At 43.7% G+C, this 27,134-nt stretch overlaps 1 protein-coding gene across 1 annotated transcript in view; it reads left to right on the top strand.

Annotated features, from left to right (window-relative positions):
• Positions 1-12,145: 12,145 nt before the first annotated feature.
• Positions 12,146-27,134, top strand: part of LOC128874929 (alpha-2B adrenergic receptor-like) — a 140,252-nt gene continuing 125,263 nt past the window's right edge. The window contains exon 1 of the mRNA XM_054120111.1: positions 12,146-15,905. Within this exon, the coding sequence (XP_053976086.1) occupies positions 14,781-15,905 (1,125 nt within the window). The 5' untranslated portion in view covers positions 12,146-14,780. The remainder of the gene's footprint in view (positions 15,906-27,134) is intronic.

The raw sequence follows: 27,134 nt of genomic DNA, 5'->3' as shown, positions 1-27,134 counted from the left end.
TGTCAATATATCGTTTAAAATAGGTACTTCACAAATACGCAAGGACGAGGTATACACACAAAGTCTTCTATTATTGAAAAATATATAAATTTATTACTTCTTTCCTTGTTGTTGCGTTACGACGCTGTTGTCTAGATAATCGCGATCGTATTATATGATACATGCCTACTCTGGTCGCAATTAAATAAACACCTATACAACATATTTATAGTCAATAGTATTCGTACCTTTTATGTCTATTGAAGACATTTGTTTAAATTAATTTTTCATTGTAAATATTAGGGGGGCCGAAAAGTAATCAAAATTTTATCAACATTTATTTATTAAAGAAATCTTAAATAATAATCAACAAAGTAATTTCCATCATTTTCTAACACTTTTTAAATAAAACTCTTTTAAATAAAAGAGTCAACATCTACATACACTATATATACATTTATAATTCATTTTTATACAGATTTTCTTCATCCAAATCTACGAATGTATCAGTCTACAAAAGTTTGACTCTAACATTTGTTTAAATTCGTGGTGTACCAGAAAAAGGTACCAGAAACTTAACACGATCCTCCATATTAAATTTGAACGCCTCTAGAAAAACGTGTCTCCGAAATTACTGGAAAACGAGCCACGGGGATAGTTGACGGTTTAACAACGACGGCTGCTGGAACGGAACCGCAGAGAACACTTGCGCAAAATTGAGTTGGTGGACTCCATTTTGGCCCCCGCAGGAAGTTGCTTGCGCATTTTAGCCGAGACCGTCCTCGCGAGCCATCCCGTTTGACGGTTCGATCTAAATCGATCCCACCCCCTGCGGATATACGCGGGAATGGTTTATGGGTACCCCAGGTTCAAGAATTCTCGGCGACCAACTTCCCCATACGGGTGCCCGACGGACCACCATTTTCCAGGGCTCTTCTTCGGGTTTGTTGCACGCAGGAATTTCGGGGAACATGCCGATGCACGAAATTCCGGGAACCGGGTTGCAACGAAGTTTAAATTCCCTCTGCCCCCACGTCCCGGTTACCGCGGGGGCGATACACCGATGTTGATTTGGAAATTTTGAATTGGAATTAATCTCCCAAATGGCGTAGCTGCTGGGCAAATTTGCAGAGTCTTTCGGGGGATTCCCAAATATTTTCGATGGTTCCCATTTTGAATACGGTGGCTGTACACTGCATTCTTTTGGCTTCGTTATTTATCACGCTGCGATGTTGAGAATTTAAAAAAAATATATTGTGATTGATTTTTTAAAAATATTTTAGTGTCCCATTCTTGACAAAAGTAATATAATTAATTCTATAGAGTATATGTACTTCAATTTTGTAATCAAATGCACATGGTATCGTCTAAAAATTAATTCTATGTATCACTCGAATTATTTTTAATCAAAGCAAGAATTACTTTGGAGTAGAGAATCTTCTTATGAGATTGAATTTGCACAAGCAAGGAGGTACGCGTGCAGCCCTTCGTGTTAGTTTCGAGAGATGCGAGTCAATTTGGAATGTAAAAAGTGAATAATTAAAGCGAAAGTGCACTCTTGAAGAGATGGTCGCCGGAAGTCGCTTTCTGAGACTCTTTGGGAAGACCGCAGTTATTCCCAGCGAGCATTTCGTTCGTCTGACTCGCCAGCCATACTTTTTTCGGCGATCGTATACGCTGTGACGCAGGAAGTTAACGATACTATCGGTTTAAAGTATTGTTTCCGGTGACCCGGATCTTCCGCGAACTCGAATACGCCAGGAGTTCGGTTGGCGACACGTTTCGCGCATCTTCGGTAGAATCTCTAAATTGTTGTTAATTATTATATATAACTATAAATTAGATAGATCCGATTCAATATTTTTACATACCTTTGTAGAATCGAATTATGCTTACGTCGAACACTATGTAAATTTAATCGTACAAAAATGTATATTAACACATGAATATTAAAAATGTATATTAATAAAATGTAAAGAAAGAACATTTACGTACATGTAGAACACTTTTATGTTATATACGTGTATGCACATATTCTATACTGAAGAACAAGTAAATATTAAATTTGTTATGTTTATATTTTTGACTGTTGCAATGTAGAAAATACAAATAAATTATCGTTTAGTTAAGTAAACGATAATTTGATGCTCAATGATGAAACTGTTCGACAAGTGGCAGGGTTAGGTTAGAAATTGAACAGGAATCGACGCGCGTCCATCTCATTATGGTCTTTTAAATATTCGTCATGTTAAAGCGGCGTAACATCGACCGAGGTTGCGGCTACTGGTTGGAGTAATTTCGTCCGTCGACGGTCCCGATAGACCTTCCATGAACAGGAAATTAACGAGTGGCCACCGCACATGCGTTTTTTTCCCATTATGCAGTTTATTTACCATCCCCCTTTACCCCGATTCATCTGGGAATACGTAAAGCAATTGTTTGTGGCGGTGAAAATTTCAACAACCAATCGCAAAATCGAGCAACTTTGGAAAACATCGGGCATGAAATTGTTTAACAAACAATTGCAAATGTTTCGGTTCGTCGTTCCCAGACCACGTTTCGATCGTTTAATTACTGTATTTTCTCGAACTATATTCAACTTTAATTCACTTTGTATCAGTCGATTTAAATTAATTTTGTATTTGCAAGTGGAATTAAAAATTGTTGAATAAATGCGTAGAAATTGAAGCGAGAGAGTGGGGGAAATAATATATCCTGGTGGAGTATATCAGATCGACGACCTTGAGTGGCAAAATTAAGTCGACGTGGTTTTAAGTGGAAGTGGGGCTCCGATCAGACACTTCTAAGTAGAGCAAGGCGATTACGACAGCCAAACGGACGCTCGACAGGAAACCCGAAGAGACAGTGGATGAACCGATCGAGAATTTACTGGAGGCGGCAGTCGATCGGATACGCGTGCCGCGGATTACGTCTTCCTCTTATCTCCTTTGCTGTTATCAACACGTAATACGAACGCCAGACGTCATTCTTACCCGACGCGTTTCCTCTTTCCGATGACGTGGCCTCGTTGTATTAGTCATTCCCGTTTAACGATTAGACAGTCGGGGCAATTTAAACGATCTCGCGTGATAACTTTCCAGTCTTCGATCGTCGGCGTCGTTATGGAAACTTTTAGTCAATGAAAACCGTGCGTGCGATGGATGATCGCGTTAAATTATAGCTTCAATTCATGGACAAAATTATAGTAATCTTGCGCAGCAAATGCAGCACAATTTTACCTACAACCACTTTTACTGATGTATATTTTAAAAATGTTTAAGCCGGAGTTGATTCAATGTGAAGGATAGGGTGAGAGCAACCTTTGACGCAACGCAGGAGTACCAATCCACGAAGGTCTTTCACTACACTATCAAAAATTTTATGAAAACGTAATCGAATTACTTGTACAGCTGGTTCAGGAGGTACCGACATCTATTTTAGCAACACCTGCGAGTAACGCAATTACCAAAATGTTTCAAAAATGTGAGTGACTGGGGCTACGAAGAGCCCGATGGAAAAGATGGCGAGAGGTAGCCGAACTGGGATACCTGTGCATGCGTGAAGCGTTCCTGCCCTTTCCTTGCACGCGAACCCTGTAGCGTTGGTTCGTCGACCTTCCGATTTTTATTTCGTGCACTCTGGTAGAGGACGAAGCTAGTTCTAAGCAAATCTCCGGGCTAATTTTAATGGTCAATTTTACGGTGGGTAGGGTCGTAAAGCGACCATAAACGACGAAATTTATCGCACCGCCTGAGGTTGACTACTCTTTTCTTCTGTATTTTTTCCTCAATAAATAACAAGCGCTCGCTAGTTCTTAGAAATCATTCTTTTTTCGCGTACCTCGTAAACGGAGCTTTATTTGCAAGCGGCTTTCGTTACTACCGAGACTCTCTGTAACGCGATACAGGGTGGAATGTTATCAAATTAAAGAAATAAACACTCGTAAAGTGTTGGCAAAATGACCTTTCTTTCTAACTTTGTATAAAGAAATGAAATACTTTACTTATCAAATAGTTGTTGTGTTTACTACGACGCTACAATGCTTTGGACGATCATTCTTATAGATATAAACTAGCATTACCTAGAATATTTTTCAAAATGTATCGTTTCTTCTGCCAACTATGATTCGTTATTATTAATAGACATTTTTCATTGGCACGCATTCATGCACTAATGAATACGAAAGAATATATACTCACCTAAAATATGTGTGTGCGTGAAATGTCAGGCGCAGATAAAAATCACGTTACAAAACTTAACCTCGAATATAAAACTTCCGGAGGGCTTTGTTTTCAGATGATGGAAACGTTTGCCTACAACGTAATATAGAAATCCGGGGCGAGTTCCCTGAATGCTGTGGGTTTGAATCGATGAACCCGCAAATCGCAAGCACACGTTCAAAATGTATTGACCAGCTTCCGGGTGAATCGCGCATGAACTTTGAAACACCTTCCAGTGAACACGTTATGTGCGATGAGCAAACCCAGTGCGCATTGAGTCTAGACGTGAGACAATTCGATTAATGTAAAATTCGAATATTAGTACTTCAATATTAGCATTCAAATACTTAATGAGCACTCGAGTACTAGTATTCGAGTAATGCGCAAGATATGAATGTTTCATAACAATTCGAATAGCAGTATTCACACTTTTTATGGATATTCGACTAATACTACTTTAATATTTAAAAATCTCGTCATTATTCAGATACTTCACCAATACAGAAAGTATCGAATACTGAAATATTGGAACGGTATTCGAGTAGTCCGTGATTAATATCTCAGTATTCGAACAATAAGGTACTTCAATTAATCTTGTCAAGTATTTCAATCATATTTATTAAATATACGACTTATTGATGTAGACGAAAATTCGAATTAAACTAATATCCTCGGTCCTAGTTGCGTCATCGCCCAGAGTATTCTCCACGCTCTTTCCCAGCGAATTCGCGCAGCTCCCTCGCGGGTAAGAAATAAAATTCTCGCGCGAACGTCGTGTCTACGACAGGGTCTGCTTAAACATAGAAATTCCTCGGGTAACCCAACGTCGACTTAATATATCTTTTCAGCATACGCGGGGAATGTTCCTAGGAAAGATACAATATAAATTTCCACGGTAAATTGCCCGAGACGTTTGAAATTGCCGCCTTGATTTACATTGATATTATTACCTTCGCGGAATAATGTGCCAGGATAACAGTGGCGCGAGTTTTATGACGCCCTACCTAATGCGACGTTCTTGTTTAAAATTCTTGAAAGGTAAAATCGTTTCGTTGGAATAATTTCTGAAACTTTAAATGTGGCCAGATTTATAAAAACACTATGTCTTGATGTAAAGGATAAAATACATTGGCTGTTCGAGGTCCTCTGTTGTATGTATATCCTCAATCTCTACTATGATATCATTCTCGAAACTCGATGAACATCAGTATTAATACTCTCGTTGGTTAGGTTCCGAAACGAACCAAGAAATTTAAGCCACGATCTTCGCAGCTAATAAAGCGATCCTGGGTTGCGAGGACCGTCGCGGTTCCCGCATGCTTAACTCGCGCCGCAAGGTACCCCGCCCTAATCTCCACGTGACTCAGCACTGTCCCACGCCAAACCGCGAGAAATCCTCGAAACCCACAATCCTAGTGGCCGATTCAACCGCAGCCAACTTTGGGTGTGATCTTTCGGTCCAGTCATCCGCGAAATTCTCGTGTTCCCCATCGACGCGAGAATTCCTTGGCGGACCAATACGTCTCGGCGGTCATACTTCATTTTCTCAAAAAGTAACACGGTAAGTAATGATTTCTTTTCCTTTTACACAGAAGACGGTAGGCAGTTGATTACGAAGGGGTGTCGACGATCGAAGAAAATTCTTTTAGGGACCGATACGACTGGAAGCTATACGACTCGCGGGACTGAATAACTCATGGTTGTTACTTTTGATTCTCAGCGTTCTAATAGACGCAAGACAATCAAATTATTTAAAATAAAGTAAGAAATGTGTAGAACAATTTTCAAAAATTTCAATACCATCGAAGTACCGTATACATAGAAAGCGTCGCAATTTAAAATTTCATCCTGTAGTACACCACTTTCACGACACAAAGCAAACCAGAGCCCATCCCATTCCTCCCGCAATGAAAATCATTCCCACGAATGATCGATACGTTTACCACGGTTAGAGAAAAAGAACAGGCTCCTGAGAGTCCTCGCGCTTTACATCGACTCGAATTTTTGCTAGATCGCCATCGCGATCCTCGTCACCAACGACTCGTCCTCATTGACAGACGATGCTGGCTGAATTCGTATTGGCGGAATAGTCCGGGGCTGTATCTCGCCGCGTAGTCACCGGGGCCGAAACGAAGGAGTTCGTAACTAGTTTCCCCGCGGAGCGTAGTGCATGTCCTCCGAACGGGAACAATGACGGTACACGTACACGTGCACCAACACGCAGCCTGGCGGACGTGGGGGAGGCCTGCACGACGGAGTTACGACAATATCCCGAACTTACCAGCGGCAAACTTTCGGCAAAGAGACAGACGGAGAGAATGAGAGCAGCTGGTGGGGCGCTGGCGGTGCGTGGGTGGAGGCTGGCCACGTTGACGCGACGCCGTCAAAGGAACCCACGACGTCTGCTTTATGGAGGCGCTCGGATGATAGGCTGCGGTGATCACCACTCATTGAAATTTGAAAACCTTTAATTACGTTTAATCTCCGAGGCTTTTCTTAAATCACGCATTATCCATTTGATCATATCGACATAGCTAACCATATTTTATTTCAAAGAGCTTCGATGAAGCTTGAATGGATTATACATCAGTTTGTGTAATGCGAGAGAGTTGTTGGCAAGTTAAACGTATATTTGTACATGTAGGTTACTATACATATGTAAACTACCTTTGAAACTGAATGTAATTATGCACGTTATTGATATTGATATTAACGTAATTGAGTGTGTTATCGACGTCAATTTATATTACACGTAACATTAATTCACGTCATTGAAAATAAACACTGACTACAGGACAAATATTCTGTGTTGTAGTTTAAAATTCTAACAAGTATGTTAGAATTTCATTTATAACGAATGTTTATTTCTACAGAGTCCATAATTTATATGTCCTGTAATTTGTTCCCCAAAGAATCTCCAGAATGATTCTCCGGAGTCCTTAAAGAAATAGCTGGTTATCGAGTTAGTTCCAGGGACGACACGGAATTATTTTGTCGGAGCACAAGAATGTCCTCTTTCAACGCGTCTTCCTTATTTTGAATTATTCATCACCCCCGCCAGAAATTGCCACCCGGGCTACTTTCAATTATACGGTTCGCCATGTTCGACTCGTGTCCTGGCAAGCAGCGCCAGTAATTTTCTTTCCTTCGTTTTTTTTTCCTTGTTGCAGATCCCTCGGGGAGTTCCGCAAAGGAGTCGAAGGGCGAGAGGGACGAGGAAAGTTATCGGACACGTCTCTTTACTTCCGAAGATTCCGAACGATCGTAACTTCCCATCGAACTTCAAACGACGAATTTGCGTTGGTAATGTCGCGCGTTCTCACCTCTCCCAGAACTTCTCGACTCGCTTAGAAGGTTGCCGAGTCGTCGAAGTTGCGCACGTAATTTCTCAAGCCACGTTTCTCGCGTGGAAGCGCATCGTGCGGGAGATATTAGATCGCACGGTATGAAACACCCGCTCTGAAATAATATTTACTCGAATGAGGGCTTGTTTCTCTCTGTATCGGATTAACCTCATCCAGAATACAGGCACGGCGTAGATTCGGATTGTATTGAGTTGAAGGGATAGTCCCTGCGCTCTGAATTCGAAATTTCAACTCGTCGGGAAATGTTCGAGAACATTTAGCATATTAATTCCATGGAAATTCTATGTACAAATGTTAGTTACAGTTAGTATAATATCATCATAAATAGAATGTTCATTTGAAACAGGATGAACATGAATGTGCGATTCTGATTCCTCGTTGAAAAAGGAATCGAAAAGTCCTTTACTATTTTGCAATCTGAGTCTTCGTTACTTTAATACAACCAGTTAAAGTTTTCTATATGATTTTGGCGCGCACCATTTTATATCCCTAGTCAGCTGTTCGCGCGATTGTGCAAGCGCGTTCGCTAGCACTATGCTTCAAGCACATCAATTGCTTATATCTCCACAACGAAGCCTCGGATTCCAAAGCGGAAAAGTACTTTTTCATTCATATTAGCAGGAAAAATCTTGTTGCCGTTTAAAGAGAACCTATTAAATAAGTTCAACAAGTGAATATAACAACAAGTTCAACAAGTTCATCAAGCGTCAATCCCTTGCGAAAGTAAGATAACAAACATTTACACAAACGAGGGAAACTCAAAGAAAGTAATTCTCGAGTCTTATTCACGAACTCATTCGCGTTTAAACATTCTCTTCCGCTCCGTGGGTCGCGAGGCAATAAAAATTTTATTAAACGCCCTGGAATCTTCTATCTTGCAATTCTCTTGGATGCCTTATTAAATTTTTTATTGAGTTATTGACATTCAGGTTGTCGTCAGTTCGTTCGATTTCCTTGTCACGAGGCGAACACGGATATCCGGAAATACTCACTTGGACGTTTTCCTTCTAATATTAATTCACCCTTTGAATTAATCTTGAGAAAGTTACATCGCTACTTGGAAGCCGTTCCTTGTTGCAAGTGCCTCGAGTATTTTAGATTCTTATAAATAGTAGTCAAATGCAACGTTATACAATACAATCGAAATTTATTTATAAGTGACCTTGTGTGAAAGAAAAATATTTCTACAATTGTTGCACTGTCACGAATTTGCTTATAAAATTTGTACAATGTAACACGATGCAATTAAAATACTTAAAAAATGTATTGAGTAATGATTCAAGGTATGCACCAAAAATGTTCGTCTGTTGGAAAAATTAATTAAGAAAAATTTGTATCCGTACGCCGATCAAAACTGCAGCGGCGTCGAAACGCAATCTGCGAGCGTCGACAGGCCACGACGTTGGCAAATATTTTCGTTCACGTTTACAATAGAGTTTCCAGATGTACTCGTCGTGTCAATAGATGGCTCACAGAATTTGTTCGACGCGGGAAACGAGTCGTACGATCGAATTAAAAAAACGTAGCACCTGGTAAATTAAGGTAGACGGCGCGCTGTTTCGCGGATGGGTTGCATACATTCGTTTCGGTGGAAAATGTTGGTTTGTCGCGTATGAACTGTCTCTCAGTATCAAATAAAAAATAAACAAACTTATTCACAAGACGCTTTTAACAGTAATAATAATTATTATACGGAGGTTGAATCGAGTTCGATACTATTTTAATATCGCAAAGAAATTATTTAAACGGGATAGTATTTTTATGGAAATATTAAATAATGGTGTTATATGAATTATTCATGGCATGTGTTAAGAATGTGATGGATGAGGTTCCATTTAACTTCCTTTTTATCTGGAACCCTCAATGAGTCTTCAGAGATTCAATTTAATCTGTATGAAATTCTAATATCTTACACGCCCCGTATTTTAAAAGGCAGCCTCTCGTAAGAAATTATTTCTTCGTGGGAAATAGTTCGCAGCACAGGATAAATGATAGTCAAACGAGGTTCCCTTTATAGCACTTTTGAAAGCATGTTTCCTTCTAGCTGCCATTACTTTAATTTGTTTTTTATTTAAACTCTTTAGTACTTAAGTGCAAAGGGATGCAGCTAAAACGCTGCTATTCAAATCTGACCTCAAATTAGCTTATAAAACAATAGAGAGCGTAATGAAAACCACCCTTGTGCACTCAATTAAAAATATTCTACAGATTCTCAGAAGACATCCAATACTTTTACAGACATAGTCACAATTCAATTCCAACATTAATTAATTCACGAGTCAATGACCCATAAATAGTCTTTATATCGAAGGGTGGTATAAGCGTCGTAGAAAAAGGGGTTGAAACGAAGTACCTCGATCGTTCTCCTGTTAACCCTGTTCCTTTGGTCTGTTCGCCTTTAAAGCAGCCGATCGACCAGCCGAGGGAAAACGGGAACGAATAGAACTCGACCGATTGTTGACGTCGGCCATCGACGACCCCAATCAACCGATTAACGTTGCCACGCCAATGTCGCCGTTATCGCGGTCGTCATCGTAATCGTCGTCGACGTTATAGCAGCTCGATGGCTACGTCGCCGATCACCGAGCCTGCTCCATTGTGGTGGCGGCTCCGTTCTTGAATATACCCTCAGGCTGGTAACAACCGGCCAAGGGAGGAACATAATATATTCCCGATTCGGTGACTCGATGTTGTTCTAAAGGCTACTATTAAGTTGTGGTCGCTTAATATACGATAGCAGCGAATAGACGCTGGGTTTAGTGGACGTGGCTTCGCTCACTTGCTTCCCGTTTTCTGCTCGCCGAGAGCCTCTCGAGAGTTCGTTGTGCGAAAGCGAAAGGTCTCGGTACGTGGACTGGCGTGAACAATTGGTTAGTGTGCGATTAGGTAGTAGTTGGCAAATGCGGTTGACGAGTACACTAACTGTTGTATGGAATAATAGGTTAGTTCGAGTTTACTAGTTTGGTGAGATAAAGTGTAATTAGTTGGGTAGTGTTAAAAGGGGGTAGGGAAGAAGAATGTACCAACTGGTGGATACATCAGTTGGTTAAATTAAAGTCTACAACTTAGACAAGATTAAACGTATGTAATAGTCATTTAGTAGTCACACAAAGGTATACGTATCAACTGTTAAATGGATCAGTTGGTTAAGCATAAGTCAATGTCCAACCACATTAAAATTGATGATTCATAAAAGGGATGGTACAGGTAGCTAGGAAGTTCATAACTGATGAACAATGAATCTGCCAACTGCTGTATATATATTCGAGTTGGCAGACTGCACCCAATTGTCCATTTAACCAATCTATTTCGATAACCAAAAGTTTGTAATTTCGGTAGATTTGGGAGAAGAGGGATCTACCAACTGTTGCATAGGTATCGCCTCATTCTATTTCCAGAATCTGGACCAACTGTCCAACGGTAACAAATGGTGTTTATGATTCATGGAGCTTTAAGAACCATTTACTACCGCGTGATGAATTGCAGAGAACAATCGTTTGGCATCTCATGCTCAAGAAGAAAGCATCCATCAACAACTGGCTGCCTTGGTTCCTTAGGTCCACTTAGTCATCACGGTCCATTGAGTTGGTCGAAAGAAAGATTCGTACGGTTGGATATCATGGGGAACATTAATCTTAGTGGAATGTTCAATCTGTTGCATGCATCACGAAATCTACTCCAACATTTGACCTAATTGGCACAATGTAACAAATGAAGATTGTGTTGGAGTTGCATCAGCATTTGACTATTGTTAGTCTGACTATAACTGCCTGCAGAATCTATGAGAATACAACCTACTGGGAAGCTCAAACTGGTTACGGGTTAGTTCCTCATCAAGTCCTATTGTGTGGCTCGCTAAAGGACAGGTTCTCGTGTAGTTGGTAGTCAAGTGGAACATTAAAGTGAACGAATCTACCAACTGTTGCGTAGGTCAGGTATACTAGTTCCTGCACGTGGTGAAATTGCTTAGAAGTGCCGAACAGAAGTTGTGAATCTTAGAGCAATCCCAACAATAACCTAGTGTACGGCTATAAATGACAGGCTGGCAAGGAGAATGCTACCAACTGTTGAATAGCTCAATCTGCAAGATTCACTTCTGCATCATAGCCTATCGGCTAGGCAAATGAAATATTCAGGTAGCTGGCAATCACTTGATGCGTCGAGGACAAGCTAAGTTTAAGTAGTTACCATGGATATAAGTCAAACAGGAAGCGCAGACCTAACTATAAACAAGTTTCAGAGAACAGGGAGTCCATCGACAGCTACACAAGTCCATTCCTGAACTCCAATACCTAAAAGCATGCGTCACGATGCCTGTCAACTATCCCACACTAGAAGCTATTCGCCAGCAGTCTGGGGCACTAAGAAGAACATTCAACCGCACAAACATTCGGAGCGTCTATAAGATATCTACCGACAGACCTGATGCCACTGCGATCCCCCCTCGAAAAACACGCAAGGACCACTTCGAGATTGAAGTTCGTCAAACTTCCAAGCCTCTTCACCACGGAGGAACGACCAAACGAAATACCACTGGCAAAAGCCACGAAACGCGGATGGGCAACCGAAGGGCAAGGACGCTGACGGAGAGACAATAAGCGGGAGGACATCGAAGAATATGCAGCGGATTTTTTCGCCAACGGACCGATCGGTCGATGGTCCAAAGTCGACTGTCAGGCCGTGGCGGTCGGGTGCTGGCGGCGTCTCGACTCTTGCGCCGCGGGTTCCGCGACTCCGTCAGACGGCGCCCCGACGCTGGTACCGTCGGACGGAGCGGTCGGTCGGGCCACCAGTCAGCCTCCAGTTGAGCCACCAGTTCTCTCTCTCCCTCTCGCTCCCTCCCTCGCGGCGTACGCGCGCACCGTGCGCACCCCCCCTCCTCAAGTGCGCGCGCGCGCGTTCTCCTCCGTTAGGATCCGTTTTGGTGTGGTCGTGTGCGTGTGTGTGCGCGGAGTTGTACGCGCACATGCACGGCGTCTCTCCTTTCTTCGTCGCGCGCTCGCCGACATCCTGCGAGAGTCTCTATCCGTCGAACGGCACGAGAGGGAGTCCGAGTTCCTGGCTCGTCCCTCGCGGCTGCAGTGCGTTCCCAAACATCCACGAGACAACCTCGAAGTGTCCGGCACGCACGCACGCACGTATCGCCTGTTTGCAAGGGCCACGAGGACCGACAGGGTCCAGTCCATCCTGAGGGCGCGCGTCGCGGAGGTCGTCACCCGCCTCGATAACTGGAAAAATCGGGAATCTCGCCCGATCCTGGGAACAGGACACCTCTCGATGGTCCGCTGACGTGCGTGATTCACCGAGGCCTACCCTCTGCCGTCGAAGTACGCGCTGGCGAGCTTTTCCGCGCGTGTGCTCCCCGCGAGGATCGTGCGTGCCACTCTCGAGGGCCTCGTGACGCGTAGACGGTTCCGTGCGGCCGACAATCTGCGGTCCACCGCTCCGGAGAAGAGACGCCGTGTGCCGAGCCTGAAGAGGATGCTGTGAGATTTGGATGGGTGTCGAGTGTATCAGGTGACTCGAGGGTGACTGTGGTGACAGAGCGACAGGGGGTACAACGCGTTCGATGGGAAATGCGTCGAACGAAGAGACATCGAGGGTGCCAAGCTCGACGGAGAAGCTAGCAGCGTGACCGACTGGGATCTTGGCCGACTTCACCGTGTGGATAGGTCAACGAAAGGACCACGAAGGATCCCGAAGGAGCCGAGAATAATCGCCTGAGAGAGACTTTTCCTCGATCGGTGATCAGCTGACGCTGCCACGGTTAGGTGTCCGAGGACTCTGAGTTCCGCGAGCGGATGGTGTGTGCATCCTGTTGATCCTCGGTGTCGAATGAGCGAGGGTTAAAGGACAAACCGGTGGAGGGTTCAGGGGCGTGAGTCGGCGAGTCTCGAGCGTGTAAATAGGTGTACATAAGGGTCCCGCGACTCCGCACGGAGGACGTGTCTTCGCGTTTGGTCTCCCCTTTTTTCGTCTATCTCCCTCTCCGTCGCTCCTTCTCCATTTCTCCAGTTACTCCTGTAAGTACGGAATAAGTAATAAGTCGTAAGTTGTTCGAGGTTAGCTGCGCACCGAACTGTGCAACGGTGGAACGAGCGCGGTGTGTATAAATGTGTATAAATCGTAAGGCTAGGATCTACTAAATCTCTCGATTCTCTGTTCTCTTTCGGGTTAACGAAGATAAGTATTTAAAAAAAAAAAAAACAATAAAATATTTAAAAAATAAATAAATAATGTAATAAGAATACAATTCGCAAATGCAAGTCGGAGCAGTACGGGTATCCAGCGCTTAGCCTTTTTTAGCAGCGGCGCGATAATTAATTAGCTCGCGGAGCGAAAGCACCGTCGAGCCGCGCGTAGAAACACTCCTAGGGGAAGAAGTCGGTCGTCGAACACTCGACCGGGTCGCGTTGGGTGGAAGCGTGACGCGTTTCCGTCGCGAGGATCTCGGGTCGACGAGCTCCACGATCAGCTCAAGGCCGATTCGTTAGATAAAATTGTGCGCCGGTCGCCGCGGGAGCTCGAATTCGCACCTCGCAGGAGGGCATTCGAGTCCGGATTTTTAATCTAAGAGGAAGGTAAAAAAAAAAGGGGGACCAATTTTTCACGTTCATTCGCAATCTCTTCCTTCTTTTTCATCTCGTCCGTCGTTGTCTCTCTCGTTCCCGCGCTGTTTCCCTCTATCCACCTTTATCTTCTTAATCCAGCCGGCGGACTATCCTCAAATCTCTCTGTACGCTCTTTCCGTATTAACTCCGTCATCGTGGGACCGGTGGGGCCACCGGAAGCACGAGCAGGTAGTCGCGACTAACGCAAGCAATAAATCAAGAGCAAACGTCGCAACCCAACGCCGGAGACTCGACTCAGAGGCACCTAGAAGATTCGGTTCGACGCAGAAGCGACCCCTCGGTCAGGGTACGTTGAATTCGTTCAGTGACCAGAATAAAGGGTGATCGCCATCCATCCCCATTCAACTGGGGAGGTCGTCGAAGCGTAGACACCAGCAGCACGACACTGTCCGTTACGCCGACGATGCCATCATCCTGAAACGGGCATGACGCCTCTGGCCTCGAGATGCGACGAGACCACCACCATCCTGCTGCTGCTGCTACTCGAGCTGGCACCCGGTGCACGCTGCTACTCGCGCGCGGCCGTCGCGTCCACCACGACTTCGTCGAGATAGCATCAACAGTCGACGGCGAGGGTGCGAGTGATGCCGCTCCTCGGCAGCATTATGACCATCGACGCCGGTAGTTCGACCACGGCGTCCACCAGCGTCTTCGAGGAGAACATGACGTGGCCTCGACCAACAGGTGGCACTACGTCTTCTGTTAACGAGGCCCACTCGAGCCGCGCGATCCCGAGCGACGAGCAGCATCCTCGAACAGGGAATCCCGACGTCGACGGAGGACTCGACATCGACGGAGGACCCGACGTCGACGGAGGACTCGTCGTCGACGCCAGGGTGAACACCACAACGGTACAAGAGGTCGGCGTTCACGGCAAGGAAGGAACGACGAGGACGGACTGTGCGTGCGTCAGATCGTACACCGGGGGACAATACGTCGGCGGGGACAGCACGTCGGGATCGCCGTTCCTCGTCGCTGACGAGACGGACGAGCTGGACGTGACGGGGAGCGGCGAGGGGAGCACCGCTGATCTGAACAGCACCATCGGCGTCGGGAAAGAGGACGCGGCAGGGCTCAGAGAGCTGGAGCTGCTGTTCGGTTTGGGCGGGATCATGGAGGACATCGGACCGTACAACGACTCGTTCAACGACAGCCTGCCATTGGGGTGGAACAGTAGCCTGAGCAACGACACGTCCACGTACGTTATCTACGGCGAGAGCATGTACCCCTCGGGCTACACCATGCCGCACATAGTGCTCGCGTCGATTATAGCGACGCTGCTTATGATCGTGATCGTCGTTGGTAACATGCTGGTGATAATCGCTATCGCCACCGAGAAGGCGTTGAAAAGCATACAGAACTGGTTCATCGCCAGTCTAGCGGTGGCGGATTTCTTCCTAGGTCTGGTGATCATGCCGTTCTCCTTGGCAAACGAGATCATGGGCTATTGGATCTTCGGCTACTGGTGGTGCGACATTTACTCGGCCATGGACGTGTTACTGTGCACCGCCAGCATCATGAACCTGTGCCTGATCAGCCTCGACAGATTCTGGAGCATCACCCACGCGGTGGAGTACCTAAAGAAGAGGACGCCAGCCAGAGCAGCGCTGATGATCGCTCTGGTGTGGTTGCTCTCGGCTCTGGTGTGCATCCCGCCGCTATTGGGTTGGAAAAGACCCACTCCGGAGGAGGAGTACCCCAAGTGCAAGGTGAGTCCTTCGGGAGATCTGGGAGCAGCCTTTACGGCGGCCGACGAGGCTGCGACTCTATCTAATTTCTGTAAACGATCGAAGTTTTGATGGAAACGGGACGGGAAAATATGGCCGCCCGATGCGACGTTTAATGGGGGCTCGCCAGGGTCGACAACACGCGATGATACTTAACACTGCCGCTCGCTCCGGGGGGAACAGGTTAATGTTTAAAACACAATTTGCTCGCCCACACCGGAACCAGGAGGAGCCCAATACGGGAGTTAATTATTTCCTCGAGACTGGCTGCATCGCAGCGTCGCTGTTGCGAATGACAGATTACCGGTTCACATTTCAGATTTGAGTAGAAAAATCTTGGATAGAAAAATGGGCGATGTTCGGGATTTTTTTTTTTTGGAAGAGTACGCAGTGGATCATACGGTAATTTTTTTTCGATTAAAATACTCACGAAGAGAGTGCATGAATTTTTATATGTAATTTGGTCGGTTAATAATGGAATTGTTGATAAAATCCTGGCGAGTTACTGAAATCGCAACTGATGTTCACACATAATCACAACAGATGTGACTCGAGCTAATCGACAGCTTAACACCGGGGGTGAATTGATTTAACAGTAAATTACTCATCGAAGGTGGATTCATTGTTCGAAACGACAAAGTGGGTTTCGGATTCGAATGCATCGCATTAAGTTGGATTCCTTTCGTTGTCTCGAAGTATAAAGATCGCGAAGACAAAGTGGCGAGATCGAGCAGTGATCTTCGTGTCACTTCTTTGGTTGATGTTTGCGCAAAGTTAATTCATTCGAGGCTTTTTGAATGTGAGATACACTTGAACGTTAATTTGAAACATTTATCTGGGGAGCGATCGTCTCGTAGTCCTCCATTTCCTACTTCAATCGGAAATTCGTTCTTGAAGCCTTCATTATTCTGTAATTCAAATGAATATTTAACTTTCAGAGGCGAAACTTGAACCACTAGAAATGAACCAATAACAAAAGACAGTTAAGTCATCGCTTGATAATTTGAAGGAACCTGAGATATCTACGTAAACTTTAACTGAAGTACTGATATTTGAATCCTCCGAATTAGAGAAGTTCTGGAGGTCTTCAGGATTGCTTATTTTGATGGTCTCTGTATTTCGTCTCTGTTCGGTCGCAAACATGAAGATGATCACGTAGGTAGCCTAAAAGCCAGTGTCCTATACACCAAATTCCCAGTCGGAGTATCTCGACGGCGTATCCTTTAGCGGTCACGTGAGGAGGGTGGCGATAGGAGGTAGGGAGTGTGGGAGTATCGGACGGTTGCCTTTTATGCAGCGGCGAAACCCACCCTTATCCTGAACCCCTCGAAACCAGCTTACGCTGGCCTCTACGAAACGGCGTGCAAGATTGGATTTCTATGCTCAACACTTCGGTCCATGGAGCTGACTCGTAAAACATCACGGCGTTTTCCTTTTCTCCCGAATCAATTTTTCGTTCCTCTCGATCTTCACGTTTTTATTTTCTTAAATATTCCGGTCATCGCGATGGATACTTGATCGATGGACGAATTCTTGGGCATTTCATTCGGAGCATGTTTGGACCATTTAGAATTGTCTTTGGTAAAAAGAAAAGCTTTACGTACATTAAAATCGTTATTGTAAGTGGAAACCTCCTAAATATCGATACCCAGTGTAAATATGAATCTAAAAGTCTTTCTCCGATTTACGATCCGAGGTTTCTTTATCGAGATACAAGCATGCGCAACCACGCGATCAGCTGATTGTAACAAAAATGGCGCGCACTTTGTGTCACGTATCTCGACAACGAAGCTTCTGATTGCGAAATGATAAAAGACTTTTCGACGCCTTTTCGAGCGAGGAATTAATCTTGATGAAAGAAACAAAATATATCTTGATGATATCCTAATTCACAGAGCAATTAATGATTTTAATGAATGGACTATTAAAACTTCACGAATCAAATAATATTTTAACTCTTTTCAGTCTGTCAGTTCTCGTTGATAATAGGATCGAGCTGGCTCGAGGGAACTGCGAAAACGGTTCGTTCGAAAAAATAGAATTTACTCGTGGTCGATCGAACGACGAAAGTTTATCGTTCCCATTGATCACGTTGTTTGTTACTAATTGGAGGGCTTGTGCCGTCCGAGCGGGGAACGTAAGCTCTTCCCTGTTTAATTAACCCTTGCTCGTGACCGGAACGGCCAAGTTTTTCGGCGCGAATTTTGGGTATCCACTCCCGTTCGAACGGAGCACGAGCCCATCCGAGCGTTATTAATACGAGCAATTAAGTCTGTCGGAATTCCGAGCTACCTGTTGTCGGGCCAAAGAGCCTCGAGAACGCACTGAAAAAGTATTGTCGGCGAAAAGAGCGCCGTCAGATTTCTTCATTGAATTCTGAACGGTGCTCCGCTCATTTACCTTTTCGTTGCTTTTAGAACGTATACATTTTTGGAATTTATTCTGCGTTCACAGTATGATCGATTTGTTCCGGAATTTTACTATTCATTCGGCATGATTTTATGATACAAACAATATTTTTTTAGTGTCAACATAAACTTTCCTTCTTCTTGAATAAATTGAAAAGGAACGCAGTGGTTTCGAAAATTCTAAGACAGAACTTTCCCTTGAAAATTTCATTATTCACAGGATTTCAAAAAGTGAACATAGAATTAGAACCACTCTGTACGTTTGAGACGCACCACCGCTATCGCAAACTACATATATTCCGATCTCTCTTGAGTACACAGTGCACGTAACATAAGCAACGCCGAAAGCTTCTCGCACCTCTCGCTGTCTATGTTTTCTAAACAATTGAAGAGTCACTAAGACCGTCTGAGATCCGTGTTTGCTTAGATAAGTGTCTAATGTTTAGACGCGAAACATTGAAAATCGCTTCCAGCAGCGTCTTGAAGTGGCTGCGCACGATCAATTTTGAAACAAGTTGTGAGGTGTATACATACACACTTCCTGGAATGAAAGTGTAGGGTTCAGAAAAGAATTTTATTCGCGTCTCTCTAAAAATATACAGCAGTCAGAAATGTCACCATGTAGGTTGTTAATACACACCGGATGTTCCCTCAGGGGTTATCGAAAATCGATGACAAATATGAAGAAATAAGTCGAGTTGTTGCTTGAAATATGTTCGTCATATTTTAACTCGGAATTACCTGGTGTGTACGTGCTGTACGTGTTTTTATGTCGAAATGCGATGGAGTAATTAATAACAAAATGGAAAAATCAAATGGCAGGCGTCGCGTAAGATTATACAGGGAAAGTGCATGTGTGTCGTGCAGGTGTATTATTAATCTGAGAACTGCTACGTGGCAAAGCAAAACGAGTCCCAAGACGTTAATGTCGTACGCAGTGTTACATGTGTTATGCAGAGCAAGGTGCATATAAAATCGTACTTAACTCCGAGCTATTATTACACGGGCCGTTAATAAATAACACGGCAACTTGCATCGCAGTGCTTTATCCAGGAGAGTCCATTTTAGAATGTCGTCCCTCGTACTTGAGAACAGTTTAACGAATGTTATACTCGTTTTTCTTCATCAAGACGGGAGTATCGAGTAGTCGAGTAAATCGAATGGTAATTGAGTAGTCAAGTATTCGAATTATATTCATCGAGTGGTCGAATACTCAAATAACAGAAGTGCTCAAATATTCGAAAACTGAGAATCCACCAGGTTAATAACACAATAAAAATGAGAAATTACTATAAAATTATCGCACGAACCTATCGTGCGCCGCGCGTAAAATCATGCAACGAGATCAGGAAATCTCGATTCAAAGTTCAGCAACCGCGAGCCCTTCCTCGGAAACTTGTTGCAACGTCCGTCCAACGGACACAGGACCGGATGTGTAAAAATCGCATTTTAACTTACCGAGCGTTATCGCGGTCTCTGCTCGATGTAGCTTTGTATCGTGACTAAAGCGACCTGTTATTACGTACACGCGAATCTCCGTGTCACGGAACCGACCCCGCTTCAAAATCCACTGGAAAATCAAATTTTCAACTTGGTTGCATGAGTCTTCAAACGTTACGTTATAACGCGATAAGAATTGTTTAATTCATTCTTATCGTTTTATCGTATGCTATTTTGAGACTTACTTCATTTGTACTATGAATGATTCAGTTGATGGAGCTGGGTTGGTGGGTTACGGTGGGCTGGTAATAAAATATTTAAAGAAACGAAGTTTTAAGAGAAATTCGCGGTATCCGAATGGGAAAATTGTAACATTTGTAGTTGAGTAATGGTCTTGGAATAGTTCCGCTTGAATCATGGTGTTGAAATACACATGTTCGAACCGTGGTATTCGAATAGTTATACTGGAATTATGCTATTCAAATAGAATGGTTCAAGTCATGGTATTCGAATGCACCTACTGACATCTAAATGTTCCAGTATCGATACTCGAATACTACCTTCGAGTACAGTAATGCAGAAAGTTTATTCGCGGTATTGGAGTGCCTACGAAATATTCGAGCGTAAAATTATTCCAGTAGTCTCAGCCGTACTCCGAGGTGGCGAACATGTCCCGCGGTACGTAACAAGCTCTACCAACCGAGGAAACCGTTAGACGAGATCGGGTGACAGCGAACAAGGCGTCTCACGACGCGGAATCAGCGGGGCTAAGCCTGTCGGGATAAGCCGCGCGTGTTGACTGAAGTCGGCATTAAGTTCGCGCGATACGTCTCCCGTGTAAAATCCGGCCCCGCACGCCATTAAGCGGTCGCATCCGCGCCACGGATACGTGTAATGCAAGAATAATGGCCCGTGTCGCGGATCTAATGGTTTATTAAGACGTTTTGTAATCTCCTGCGAGCTTTATTAGGCACTCTCGCTGGCTATGACGTCGCTTGCACGGAGATTGGAAGGATTTCACGCGGATACCGCGAGACTCCTGGGGGGTGTTCCCTTATCCAGTTGGAACAACCGTGTTAAAAGCGTGGTCCTAAATCATCAGACTTTTCAGGCTCACCGTACTTGGAGGTGCTTATCATTAGATAACGTGAGGACCAGGGGAAATTGAATGAATCCAGAATATTCACACTGTTAAAGACACTATTAGAAGAAATTAAATAGTCATGTTTAACCCTCCTATAGGTACAGGGAGGCCTTCTAAGGAACAGCTCGATTCCTCCCGACGAATTTCTCGAGGATCCCTCAGAGGTTCAGAACGCAGAACTCAAATTTTTCTCTAAATAAAATCGAGTTAATAAAGCCTCCAGGAAAAGTGCACGGATCTCGAAAGCTCCAGAGTGTCCGGACGCCAAATTGAAATGTAATAGGCATTAAAGTCCTCCTCGTCTCGCGATTGTATCGCCACGATTTCATCCCGTAATAGCATATTGTTAAGCGAGCCGTAGTTATCTGCGCCCAGTTGCATCGCGACGCTGGAACTTTGTATCCGTTCGCGGTGGGGTCCGCGAATGTCTGCGTCGTTGGGAAAGGGTGTCGGAAATGAATCTTCCTTAACATTCACCCTTACTTTTCTCAACCGTAATTCACCGTCGGGGCCGCTATTACGGGCGGCTGACAATCTTACAGCCGCAGAAGACGCCGTCGCCGAGACACGACCCTCCCCTCGCTCATCGTCCGCGTCGACGGATTTTTTCAACCGGTGACAAACGAGGAATAAAAATACTCGACGATAGAAATGCCAGTTGGACGGGCGGGTCGGTGGGTCGGATCCTCGTTGGCTAGTCGGTGGCGGCGGTACTTCAATGTTTTAACGCGATTAGTTTGCCAGTGTTCGCGAACGGGGAAGGAGAAAAAAAGGAAAGGGGGAAGCAGACGACAGCCTTTTTTCCGTTCCTTGGTTTCCGCGGATGGCTGCATTTAGGTTTTGCGCTTTGGTACGAGTCTCGGGGGAACATCACCTTGGGGATCGAGTGGAGAGTATTGTTTGGGAATTTTTCCTGACGAAGGGGAACGGAGTGGATGTTTCTTAGGTACATTTAAACTAGGTAGTTTGAGCTATATTTCTGCCAATTTTCATTGGGAAATGTGAATGCATAGGGAAAGTACATATATGGGGAATTTCCTTTGAATATTTGAGAATCTTTCTTGGCCATACGAAATTTCTTTAATGACCGTGTTATATATGTGTTAAAAGTGTATGCTTTTGGAAATATATCTGCTAATTTTCATTGGAAAATGTGAATGCATAAGGAAAGTACATGTATGGGAAATTCGTTCAATCACTTTGAATGTTAACAAAGTAATTAATATTTGAGAATATTTTCTGTCCATACGAAATTTCTTTAATGATCATGTTATATATGTATTAAAAGTGTATACTTTTGGAAATGTTTCTGGTAATTTTCATTGGAAAATGTTAATGTATAATGAGAATTTCTGTAAGCCTCCCTTAACTATGAACAATCCAGATTTAAAGAAAGAAAATGTAGTACGTATAATATAATCACTAAGTGGAATTTAGCAGTAAACAATTTTTATGTATTTATAGGTCGTAGAAAGGCTGACCAGAGTGTCTAACCCAGTACGATTTGAATCTACTCCGAGCGTTGACTTTTCTTTCTCCACTTACTTGTGTCTGACTACATACTGACTCATACTGTTTGCTACTGCCCAACAGGCAGTTATGTTCTGACATAAGAGAGTATCCAATGGAACCTAAAATAAATTATTTCTCGTAGAGTGGACAAACTTAATTCGTATTATACTACTATTACAATGAACCAATGTTACAACAGATGTTCAAGAACAATCATGTTTAGATAAACTAATGGCTCGGTCTGCATCGATGTTTCTCCATTAAACGTTCATTACGATGTGACGTTTCGACCATCATCTGCGGTTCTCTTCATACATAGTGTTATATTAACGTATAGTTATACCTAAACGAAAATTTATGGTTGTTTAGACACAACAGCGGCGTTAATAATGAGAGCGCGAGTGAAGATGACCACAAAAGATTTTCGAATATTTAATGAAGAAATATAGCGACAGACCAAGCTACTAACTAATTAACTTTATTATCTTTCTTTTTCTACTAAATATATAGATGACATTAATCGAACATATTGAAATTAATTTATCATTATTGATTTGTCAATAACTTCGTTAAGAACGAACGTGGGAACTAATTTTTACGTACGATCCTTGATGATTCATTTTCCTCGTAACGAAATTCATTGGAATAGAGGAAATGGATCTAATTAGTAGCTAAATATGATCGACCTAAATTATAATTAATCTGAAATTTACATCCATTAGAATTGAATTCATATTAATTAGTAAATTCATTCGCTCAACACGAATAGTACAGTTTAATTAAAAACAACGTAAATGAAGTAACAATAAGCAGGATTTTTATACCTTTGTATTCTATACTCGAAAATTGTTTAGAATTCAAGATTTCGCGTGTCTGGGACCTCCTGTGACACGACGTACTTCGAACGCGATTACCAATGTCCAGGTCCCTTCCCCGTCCACATGGGTGGCGTTGAAGAGCACGATTTACGTGTTCCGACTGTTCCACCAAGCCAGTCGGACGGTTCCTCGACAATGGGGGCGCCTCGCTCGACGTGAAATATTTCGAAGCCGAAAGCTTCGGCGGAGGCGCGGAAGGGGAACTCGGAGGACACTTGAAAGGGTACCAGCTAGCGCACTCGAGAGAATTCGCGCTCGATAAAGTGTTCCGGGCATGAAAACGGCCCGTTGGCATCGTTTGCTTCGACTCGTCCGCGAAGTCCTTTAACCATCAACTTTTCGACGAGCGGAAATAAAGTCGAAGTCTCCTGCGCCGCGCTGACGGCGCTTCCACCGTTCATTAGTTCGTAATTAACGGACTCTTTATCGCAGAGATTCGGGTCCTCTGAAACATTCGCAGAATTCATAATATCTGTGGCTTTGGGAGATAGGGGCAGGGGGTCGGCCGAGTTTTGGACAGAAACAGAAGCGTATAATTAAAACGTGATCGATAAAGAGGATGTCTTCTTAAAGATGTCTTCCTTGCGGAAAATATGGAATACATTAAATAGGAAAATAGTGAGAGCAAAACGTACGTGTTAGTAAAAATAAAAATCATGATCCGTTTCGAAATACTCCAACGAGAGTCTTGTCAGTGGACTTGCGAGGCTCCGCTGAAGAAAATTAGTCCAAATATGATCTCGATTGGACTACTCTTAATTTTTTGAAAACGGATAAGTTTTTTTTTGTACGTGTAATTAAAAAATGGTCGGAACGAGGTCGTGTTTGGATACGTTTTAATTTGGAGTATCGCGCGAAGTCGATGGCAAAATTCTTGTTAAAATATGATGAGAAAGATGAGGCTTTTGATTTTCATTAGTAGAGAACACTGTTTCGTAAGTTATTAACACGTTGATCGCCGTGCGAAAGTTAAATGTCACAGGAAATGAATTTATATGAAATACTTGAATTTCGGTGACTAGTTTCCAATAGTCAGTAAATTAAATTCAATCACAGTAGAAATTTTTAAGAGTATTAGTGTGGCAGTCAACGTGTTAATTTAAAACTACAGAATTTTTAACGTATCCATACACCTTCCCTGGATCCAGGACAGTAGCAAGTCGTATGAGTCAGTATGTGGCCAGACACGAGTAAGTGAAGCAAGAAAAGTCAACGCTCGGAGTAGATTCAAATCGTACTGGGTCAGACACTCTGGTCAGCCTTTCTACGACCTATAAATACATAAAAATTGTTTGCCACTGGTAAATTCTACCTTAGTGATTACATTATACGTACTACATTCTCTTTCGTGCCAAAATAATTAAATATTTATAATTCCGTTAAAATTAATTGCAGATGATAGTCACATCGTTTATCCGCGTCAATGCCAAAAGGCTGCCCCCACTCCCCAATCCTGCGACGTAGCTTCGCAACTTTGGCGACGTGTACAAGTTTCGTTCGTCGCTCGACAATCCGAAGGGTTTGTTAAGCAGCCCGGATAAGTAGACGGGGGGCGCGTAGGACATCCATTTGTTTAAGTTTCGCAGCACCCTCCCGGGCACAGACGTGCTTCAATCTCCTAATGCGATTAAGTTCACGCTCGCCCGCGCGGGAACAAGGGGGCGAGGGTGGCAGATGGGGGAGTGGGGCAGAACAAAAGGAAGTTGCATCTCCGGGGTGCATTATCCGTTACAAGTTCTAATAAATTTCGACCGAGACGCCGCCCCAGTTCGCCCGTAACAGTAAGTCGACCTTGTTCGCGGAATTCCGTCCACCTCGAATTATGTTAGCTAGGTATCGCGATTTCTTATTCATTCCTCTGCTGAAACTGGATGAAATTACTACGTGCAGTGGAAATTTACACGTTCGATGATTTCTCTCTTTTTAATATTCTTGAATTTTTATTTTCCATCGCGCTTATTTATCCATTTCTTCATTTAATAAAACTATCATTCACGAAATATTGGAATGCGTAATAAGAATTTTGTTTATCGAGTTGGACGGATTTTCGTTGGATCGAGGGGATCAAGGATGACGTAAGATCGACGTGATAAAGCTACATCGTCGTGCAGCGTCATTTTCGTTGTCAAACTCCGACAGCTGAATACGTCTGGTATCGGCGATGTTAACCAGAGGGATCGCACGCGCCCTCGTGAGAGTTTACAAGGTTCTCTCTGTGCATCAGGGAGACCATTTATCCGGGCGTGTCGTTACGAGGGACGTTGTTAGCCGTGAGTACCCTTCCGCCAGCGGGGCATTTCCCCGGGTAAAAAGATTACACTCGCTTGGAACTGGTAAGGTGGGATAGAAAGTCACCCTTTGCGATCGACAACTCTAGAACCACCGTCTCCCTTCGAATCAAGTTAGGATTGATCAGGCCTGAAATTTCCTGGTCAGCCGAGTAGTACCGAACATTGGAGTATTTGAGTTGAACTCTAGATCTACGTATTCGAATCGTCACTCAAGTATTAAAATAGCACTCAATATTCAAATATTCGAATACTATTTATTATATAAATACTCTAATAGTACACAATATTCAAGTATTTGATTAATAATTGACAGCAAACTTTTCGAGTGGCATTCATCACTCGAATAGCACTCTGCACTTCAGTACTCGAACCATAACTCGTGGAACATCGTAACTCCCTGCTCCGAAAATACGAATTACCAGATTCCTGGAAGAATCCAATACATAAAACTTCGACAAGTAATTCCAGCACCGCTCGAATAGCGAAATACTCGAACGTCGAAGTGTCGGTGGGGTGTTCGAGATAGTCTGTCGTTTCCCCGTGGCGGAGTCGTAGCCTGTCGTAACGACAGGCGATGCTAGGCGATGTGGATTTCAGCCAAAAGTGTTTCAAATAAAATTTGCGTGTTCCCGATACGGGGTGCTCGATACGAGAACTCAATTTCCCTAGCACGTCGGTGAGATCCGACGATACCTCGCAAGGTATACAACCGTTCTCCATCGGTTTTACTTTCGGTACCGTTTCCCCTGGCATCCTCGACTGCGACATATCGTTATTCCACACCGCGCCGGGAAAGAGAATTCGAAAGAGATATAGCCACGCCGTGTCGGAGTGCCTGTATCTCGTTGCACGTATGATTTGTTGTATTTGTAGACCAATGAATGCCAATCCCGTTGCTCGTAACAGTGAATTCAGTCGTTCGTATTACATCGATATAGCTGAAAGAATCACTCAGCACGTTCATCGATTTCTTTCTCCTATGGACTTCCGTATCAACATTTTATTCAATATCTAAAATTGAAGAAACTTAGAAAATCAGTAGTTGAGTTTACTTCTCGCTTCGTGAGAGTTATCTTGTACACCATGCACGATTAAAAAATTTCATCAGCACCAGAGCATAGTTCGTTCAAAAACAGAACGTTTTCATTCAAAAACTTTCCTCGAAAACATTCTCGTTACCTAATTACAACCTGTCGAAGTTGGTTGCGCAATAGGTGACCACCGTGGCGTCCGACAAACGCAAGGTTAACTTTTACGACGAGTGACTGCGAAACAAGCACTTCTTTTCAAAAATGTCCGCCGACAAAATTACCCCCGTTTAATTAATAGTGATTTTGTCTACTGGTCTGACTAAATAGATACTACGTTCCTGTTGTCTGGCTAGATACATACCCGTTCTACTTGACCTACCATAAACCATGGTTTCGCCGCGCGAAAATGTAGTTTGGTAGCGAACGTTTCCCTCGTTTTCGATTTCGAGCGCTCCCCGAGCCTGGAATTTCGTTTCGTAACAGAATGCGCAACGTTCGTGCACGAAG

This window comes from Hylaeus volcanicus, chromosome 4 (genome assembly GCF_026283585.1).
Source record: "Hylaeus volcanicus isolate JK05 chromosome 4, UHH_iyHylVolc1.0_haploid, whole genome shotgun sequence".
Lineage (NCBI taxonomy): Eukaryota > Metazoa > Arthropoda > Insecta > Hymenoptera > Colletidae > Hylaeus > Hylaeus volcanicus.
Note: the sequence above shows the minus strand (reverse complement) of the source record. Positions and strands in the feature narration are given on the sequence as shown.